At 44.8% G+C, this 8503-nt stretch overlaps 1 protein-coding gene across 1 annotated transcript; it reads left to right on the top strand.

Moving 5' to 3' along the window:
• Window positions 1-1499: 1499 nt before the first annotated feature.
• On the top strand, window positions 1500-5570 carry gpr185b (G protein-coupled receptor 185 b). Its single transcript, XM_061911905.1, has 2 exons — window positions 1500-1632; window positions 2569-5570. The coding sequence occupies exon 2, from the start codon at window positions 2571-2573 to the stop codon at window positions 3636-3638; it is 1068 nt and encodes a 355-aa protein (XP_061767889.1). The 5' UTR covers window positions 1500-1632; window positions 2569-2570; the 3' UTR covers window positions 3639-5570.
• The last annotated feature ends 2933 nt before the right edge of the window (window positions 5571-8503 follow it).

The following is an 8503-nucleotide window of genomic DNA, read 5'->3' as shown; positions in this document are numbered from 1 at the left end:
TATATCCAACATTATGTAGTATTCTAAACTGATCTTTTTTGTAACACAGTTGGTGAATGAAGCGCACATTTATAGTTGTTTTCCCATATTTCGACACAATAACTCAGATATGGTAATACTTGCGAGCAGTAGAGAATATGAAGTGATTTTTGGTCTAGAACATGTTTTGCTTTGTTCATTAGACGTGTTTCTTGCTACTTTATTTTATATATTCTTTACATGAGATTTCCAATTCATTTTATCATCTATTATTACACCAAAAATTTGTTTTCTTTTACCTTTTCAATGTCTACTTCGTTTATGTTATGATCCGGTGCCGGATCATGGTTTATTTTGGGTTTTGATTCACTTGTTGTTTAAGTTTTGTTTCAGCACCCCGGGTTTTGTATTTTCTTGGTTGTCATGGGTGCTGATCAAGTTCACCTGTCTCTGATTAGTGATCGGGACTCTCACCTGTTCCCGAGTCTGGTGCTTTTGTTTGCTTTAAGCAACTGCTACGTTTGTTCTCCAGGAGTTCCGTCTACACTCAGAAGAACAAACGTAGCAGTTGCGTAAAGCAAACAAAAGAACCAGCCTGAGAGACAGTAAAAAGGCAGGACTAAATAGCTCTCTGATTAGTGGTGGGGAACAGTTGAGTGTCCCAGATACTAATCAGAGGCAGGTGAAGATAATCAGCACCCATGACAACCAAGAAAACACAAAACAGCTGTGCTGAAAAAGAACTTGAACAACAAGCGAATCAAAACCAAAAATAAACTATAATCTGCCCCCGGATCATAACAGTACCCCCCTCCTAGGGCAGGACTAAATACAGTGACTCTCTGATTAGTGCTCGGAAACAGGTGAGCGTCCCCAATCACTAATCAGAGGCAGGTGAACATAATCAGCACCCATGACAACTAAGAAAACGCAAAACAGTAAACAATAATCTATAATCCGGCATCGGATCAGAACAGTATATTTGTATTTGTGTTTGTTTTCTCTTCTACTGTTACCAAACAGCATAATTTTAGTTTTACCGAGATTCAGAGATGGCACCGTTGCAACATAAAAGCCAACCCGCACGCATGAAATCAGATTGTCCGACTAAGGATACGCACTGGTGACCTTTAGGAAATATAAACCAGGAGGGTGAAACAATATTTGTTTGTGGGAGGGGCAACAAAGCTAAATTTCTAGGATTTATATGACCCCACCACCCCCTCTCGTAATGACCATCACCCACGGAGTGGTGCGTCACTGCGTGCGGAATGGCCACCATTAAATTCCCCCCTCATCCTAAATGGCTCCCGAGCAGCAAACGTTACACGCGTTACAACCCCCGCCTTTCCCCCCAGAACGACACTACCTTGCGTGATTCACGATGACGACGGCTGCTCAGGAGGAGCGGGGTGGCGGTTTGTGACGTCACGTGTGTGTGTGTGTGTGGAGGGGGGGTAGGATAGGAAGGGAGGGGGCCGGCGATTGCGTGAGGGCGTGCATACGGCGCGAGAACGGCAGCCAAATAACCATGACAACGGAGCGGCAAGGCGCGCGCGGCTGACTGCGTGGATAAAGAAAGAAGGAAAGAGGCGGAATAGGAGAACGGACATCGCTGCTTTCCTGCAGGGGACAACAACAAAACACCGGCTGGTAATGATCTCTCCTCTTCAGGTTCCCCATCTCACTCCTCCCCCCTCTTCCTCTCTCATGCACCGCCGCATCTAAATCAAAGTCACTTCTTCCATTGTTGTTATTATACCTTGTAATATTTATATTATTTATTATATTTATATTGCTGTTGGAATCAGTCCTGGTCTTCAAAGGTCACTCTTTTTTTCTTTTTAAATTTTTTTTTTTACCGCAGTGATGTGCAGAAGTGGGGTGGAGGGGGCGTGTGGTGGTGGTGGTGACCTTCCCTGGATCAGACAGAAAAGGGGGGGTGCGAGGGGGTGTTAGCTGGTAGGCGTCTTTTTGTGAATGGAGCTCCGTTGTGTCATATTCGGCTCGCTGAGCTAAAATTAGCTGCATTTTTATTTGTATTTTTTTAATTCCCAGACTGCATGATCACTATCATCATTGGAAGGAGATGAGATGATGATGATAGGAGGAAGAAGAAGGAATTCTGTAAGATGCACGCGGCGGTGAAGAGGGCGAGCGGCTTTGAGCAGCGCGCCGTGCCCCAGGACGTCATGCACCATTTTTAGTAGAAGCTCTAAAAATAGAATGTGTTGATGATGGTTTGAAGTGGGAGCGCCGTGAGTCTTCTTGCTAGGATGTGGCACCTCTCAGGTAGGGGACGTGTCGGATCGCAGTCTTTGGCGCTTAATTCGCTCGTCTTTTATGTGGCGCGGGAGAGTGCCGCCATGGAGGCTAAGACAGGAGAACGGATCTGTGTTTAAAAGGGCTGCTAAAGTGCTGTGATGCTCGCTTTTCCTGAATGAGTGAACGCATGAATGAATGAAAAGATTGTGTCTCCCTCCCTGCATCCCGCTGCAATCCTCACTTTTGACTTCTGCCTCCTAACTTCCATCCATCTCCGTGTCTTCTTCTCAACTCTTCCTTCTCTTCCTGCTTCCCTTTCCCCAGCCATGATTCTCTCGCTGGCCGCGGCGGCAGCCATGACCAGCGGTGGCGGTGACGGCCTCAACTCCTCGTCCGCACTCGAACTCATCAGCTCGTCCACTTCCTGGGGTCTCTCCGAGGAGCTTTCCAACTCCTCATCCGAGCCGGCGGTGCAGATGACCCCCGACCTCCAGCCGGCTACCACCGCCGTGGCCGTCCAGGAGGTGAGCCCTTGGGACATCGCGCTGTGTGTGACAGGTACGCTCATTTCCTGCGAGAACACGCTGGTCATCGCAGTGCTCTTCTACACGCCCACGCTGCGAGCGCCAATGTTCGTCCTGATCGGCTCGCTGGCGGTGGCTGACCTCCTGGCCGGTCTGGGCCTCATCCTGAACTTTGTCTTCACCTACTTTGTGGACGGCTCCTTGGAGCTGGTGACTCTTCTGTCCGTGGGACTGTTGATCTCGGCTTTCTCTGCCTCCGTCCTCAACATCCTGGCCATCACGGTGGACCGCTACCTGTCGCTCTACAACGCGCTGACCTACCACACGGAGCGGACGGTCACCTTTACCTACGTGATGGTGGTCTTCATCTGGCTGTCGTGCATCACGCTGGGCCTGCTGCCGGCGCTCGGCTGGAACTGCTTGCGGGACGAGGCCATGTGCAGCATCTGCCGGCCGGTCACCAAACACAACGCCGTGGCACTGGCCGTCACCTTCTTACTGGTCTTCGCCCTGATGATGCAGCTCTACTTGCAGATCTGCAAGATCGCCTTCCGCCACGCGCAGCAGATCGCCGTGCAGCACCAGTTTTTGGCTATCTCAACCACCAAGGGTGTCTCCACGCTGTCGGTCATCCTGTGTGCCTTCGGGGCATGCTGGCTCCCCTTTGCCATGTACTCCATCGTGGCCGACTCCAGCTACCCCGCCATATATACCTACGCCACTGTGCTCCCCGCCACCTGCTGCTCCGTCATCAACCCCGTCATCTACGCGTTCCGAAACCCGGACATCCAGAAGTCGCTGTGGATGGCGTGCTGCGGTTGCGTCCCGTCCAACATTTCACTGAGACCCCGCGCCTCTAGCGATGTGTAGCACGGACTATACGCGTCTTTGAGGCGGGGAGGCAAGGAGCGTGGCAGCTGCTCCCCTCGGGGAAGAGGTCAGTGGTAGGACAGCGAGGACAGACGCCAACATTGGCCTCGCTGGAAAAAACCTGAAGCACCGAGACCTCCCTGAGGCCTACCTCTCAGGAGTAGCATCTCTGGGAAGGTTAAGACGGACCCTGACCTTGCTGGGAAAGTGCTGCATGCTTATGCAATTAAAAGGTTATGGAATGCTGGTTTGATCTGCAATTCCAGTGAATGACCTTGGCTATCTTCTATGAGCTAACATGTTCTCTCCTGATGGGTGGAAACAACGTTGTCCTTTAATCTGATGCAGATACACCTAACTGGGAGGTTTTTGATTGGATGTCTTTGTCATCTCCTTTCAAGCACATTATAGAATTTTTTTCGAGAAAAAAAAACAACAGCACAATCAGCATTTTCCCAAAGGCAGGCAGATGGAAAGCATCCATCCTAGATATGTGAGCCCCCACCCTTCCTCACAAAGACACCAGCCAGGGTGCACGTCGGGTGTTATGAAACAGTGCGAGGGGGGAAAAACGTGTTTGGCTGCGCCGTGACTGCGAAAGCGGCATTCAGAACCAAGGACAGCACCACTGCGGCGGTATGTAGGGGAAGCTTCTATGCTGTGGGGGCGGGGACTGCTGGTGAGAAGGGCGGAGGGATGGAGGATGGGTGGAGAGGCCTGTAAAGTAGGCTAGGCTCTTCTTCCTTTACATCTCCACGATGGCCTTTAGGAAGAAGAAATACTTTCCCTTTGATTTCTTACGACCTTTATGACGATGGAAAATGCGCTCATCACAGAAAGTTTTACGATGCACATACACTTTAATTTTGAAGGCAGCCCCTTTGACTATATTGATTATCCATTAGTCTGAGCTGGGATGAGTACTTCCTAATGCAGCGTTTCATGTCACACTTTTAAAATGCATAAAGATACAACTTCCAAAAATGTACTCTGGAACAGAGAGAAGGTTCCTACCTAAGCCGAGGAAATCTCTCATTAGAAGAAATTAAGCAAAGTGAAGTAAAATACATTGTGTTGTTTCGAACAATTTTGGCCTAATAACGTATTTATGATGATATCAATAAGGATGCGGTGATATTGGCTTTGGGAAAATGTTTGCTGGCTACCTTACAAATACAAAATATATCAGGTTGTTAAACAGGGACTCATTTGACGCTTTTTAACCAAATAACGACAACAGTAAGAAACCTAGCGAAAAATCTCATCCTAAACATGGCATTCGTCACTTCAACCACTTTTGTTGAAACTTTGCAATCTTTTGTTGTTTGGTCTCACTTGAACAGGAATAATGTTCATTTGCAATAATGTAACAACAAGTGTTTTGTGTGTGTTTGAAAAGTTAAACAAATTGAGATAGAGAGAACGAGCAAGCATAATTGATATTCTGCAGGACAATCTCATTTTCAAAGGTATTGGAATATCGAAGGAGTAAAAAGAATATGGTGCAAAGCACCACTTTTTTAGTTGAATATGCTGCCACTGTGACTCAAATACTGACATGAGTTTGTGTCATTCTTTTTTTTTTTTGACTAACTGCAAAACCTGTGAGGTGTTAGTGCATTTGTCACATGGTGAAATACAAAAAAATACATTATTTTTAATCCTAAACATATTTTTACTCAATCCAGAGAGGCCAGCAGGAAGAGCATTTCATGATGAGCATCAATGATGACAAGTTTTGCGTAGCCATCAGCATTCAGACATGTTAGATGGGGCGCACAGTTAAATATATTGTCAACATTTTTAAAGTTACTGTTATCCATGATAGAGTGCTCAATGCCGGGGTAGAGTGGAATATACAGGAAAAAACACAAAGGCTATTTCATCCCTACAAGCCTGTTTCACAGGTTTCCCTGCTCTTCAAGGGGATTTTTTTGTTTATATATATATATATATATATATATATATATATATATATATATAGGCGCCAGCGCCCCCCGCGACCCCGAAAGGGAATAAGCGGTAGAAAATGGATGGATGGATGGATATATATATATATATATAAAGTATGTAGTCCCCTGGACAAGTCGCCACCTCATCGCAGGGCCCACACAGATAGACAGACAACATTCACACTCACATTCACACACTAGGGCCAATTTGGTGTTGCCAATTAACCTATCCCCAGGTGCATGTCTTTGGAAGTGGGAGGAAGCCGGAGTACCCGGAGGGAACCCACGCATTCACGGGGAGAACATGCAAACTCCACACAGAAAGATCCCGAGCCTGGATTTGAACCCAGGAGTGCAGGCAGACTTTAAGGGCTAAGCCAACTCGCATTCCAAACAACAGGGCTAAAAAAAATGGGAATTTTACAAACTTCACCCAAAACATGAAGCTAATTAGCTGTGCTGTTCCAATTAAACTACATTTGCAAATAATGCTAACTAGCCTGCTAGCAGTTATCAATGAAATACAAGATAACTTGTGTGCTTGATTTCAAATTGAACAATAGTGGTACCTCGTTTAGTTTGATGAGTTCTAACTCAAAATACTTGCATCTTAAATAAATATTGCGATTGAAGTTTATTGAAATCCAATTAATGCGTTTTGGCCGTCCCAAAAAAATACCCCAATTATACATTTTTAAAATAAGAAACATTTACTTCTAAAAAACAAATAATTTATTAAAAAAAATACAATAGATGTGGTACAAACCACTGCCGTAGAGCAGACTTCTACGATACATCCAGCATGCTGCTTCTCCACATGTTCATGGGTAAATGGCCACCTTTTAAGAAAGTCAACGGCTGGAGTTATTATGGCCTTCTCAATTACTCCTCTCTCTAATTCAATTAAGACATCCACTTTTTCTTCCCAGCACTGTCTTTCACATTCACTGTCTTCCTTCCCACAGTTGGGAAATCAAAGTGTTGTCTTTCCAGCTCTTAGCTTACGCTAGCGTGTGAGACACCGGATGTTTTGGCCGTATCCTACGTGATCGTGATTCATTCGCTACGCCAACTAGCGTAGAGAGGTTCCTAAAGTTTTGCTTGCAACCTGAAGCATAAAACTTGTGACCTCAGTCATTCGTAAGCCAGGAAACCACTGCACACTTACGCAAGAAGCTAACTAGCCTGCTAACTGTTCTCAATGAGCTACACTTAAACAGGAAGCTAACCAGCCTGCCAACTGTTTTCAATAAACTACACTTGAACAGGAATCTAATTAGCTTGCTAACTGCTCTCAATAAAATAAACTTCTACTGGAAGCTAACTACCATGCTAAATGTTCTCAATTAACTACACTTAAAAAGGAAGCTAACCGGCCTACTAAGTGTTGTCAGTTAAATAAAAATTTGCCCAGGGAGCTAACTATCCTGCTAACTCTTCTCAATGAACTACACTTAAACTAGACTAACTACACTGCTAACAGTTCTCAATAAACCACACTTAAACAGGAAGCTAGCTAGTCTGCTAACTGTTCTCAATAAACTACACTTAAACTGGAAGCAAACTAGCCTGTATATTGTTCTCAATGAACTACACTTAAACAGAAAGCTAACCAGCCTGCTAACTGCTCTCAATAAAATAAACTTAAACTGGAAGCTAACTAACTTGTTAACTGTTCTCAATGACCTACACTTAAACAGGTAGCTAACCAGCCTGCTAACTGCTCTCAATAAAATAAACTTGAACTGGAAGCTAACTAGCCTGCTAACTGTTCTCAATGACGTACACTTAAACAGGTAGCTAACCAGCCTGCTAACTGTTCTCAATGACCTACACTTAAACAGGCAGCTAAACAGCCTGCTAACTGTTCTCAATAAACTATACTCAAACAGGAAGCTAACCAGCCTGCTAACTGTTCTCAATGAACTACACTTAAACTGGAAGCTAACTAGCTTGCTAACTGTTCTCAATGAACTACACTTAAACAGGAAGCTAACTAGCCTGTATATTGTTCTCAATGAACTATACTTAAACAGAAAGCTAACCAGCCTGCTAACTGCTCTAGGTAAAATAAACTTAAACTGGAAGCTAACTAGCCTGCTAACTGTTCTCAATGACCTACACTGAAACAGGAAGCTAACCAACCTGCTAACTGCTCTCAATAAAATAAACTTACCCAGGGAGCTAACCAGCCTGCTAACTATTCTCAATAAACTAAACTTAAACAGGAAACTAACAAGCCCGCTAACTGTTCTCAATAAACTATATTCAAATAGAAAGCTAACCAGCCTGTATGTTGTTCTCAATGAACTACACTTAAACTGGAAGCTAACTCACTTGCTAACTGTTCTCAATGAACTACACTTAAACAGGAAGCTAACCAGCCTACTAACAGTTGTCACTTCAATAAAAACTTACCCGAAAAGCTATTTACAGTGTTCTTCTCCATTGTTTAAGTTAGCTCGGTGCCGCTGAAGGGAACGTGACCAAGAACGATGGCAACGTTTGCGAGTCAAATTACAATCTAGTGTCCACCACCAGACGCCCCATCTGGCATGCCTGTACTGGTTTGTTGTTGTTGTTGTTATTGTTGTTTTTATTCCAATGAATAATTCTCATCTGTGAATATGACACTAGTCAGCTAAGCATTCCTGTGGTAGAAGTGGAGCGACCACTCACTGTGTGCGTGCGTGTGTGTGTGTGTGTTCTTGTATTCCTACCCTTCTTGAGACATCAACAAGGAAAAGTATCGTCAATATGAATACCGGTGAACAGTTCAGGACATAAATCATGGTTCCAATACGGAAAACCATCGCATTTAATAGAGAATGTCTCATTTGCAACCCCAGTTGGGGAAGTCTATCAAAATTAGGGTGGTCCCAAAAAGGAGGGGTTTTTCAAATTGTCTATGTA

The sequence above is a fragment of the Nerophis ophidion genome, linkage group LG10, assembly GCF_033978795.1.
Source record: "Nerophis ophidion isolate RoL-2023_Sa linkage group LG10, RoL_Noph_v1.0, whole genome shotgun sequence".
NCBI lineage: Eukaryota > Metazoa > Chordata > Actinopteri > Syngnathiformes > Syngnathidae > Nerophis > Nerophis ophidion.
Note: the sequence above shows the minus strand (reverse complement) of the source record. Positions and strands in the feature narration are given on the sequence as shown.

Coding starts and splice junctions, on each gene's coding strand:
- gpr185b (XM_061911905.1), top strand. CDS start 2,571: ATGATTCTCTCGCTGGCCGCGGCGGCAGCCATGACCAGCGGTGGCGGT.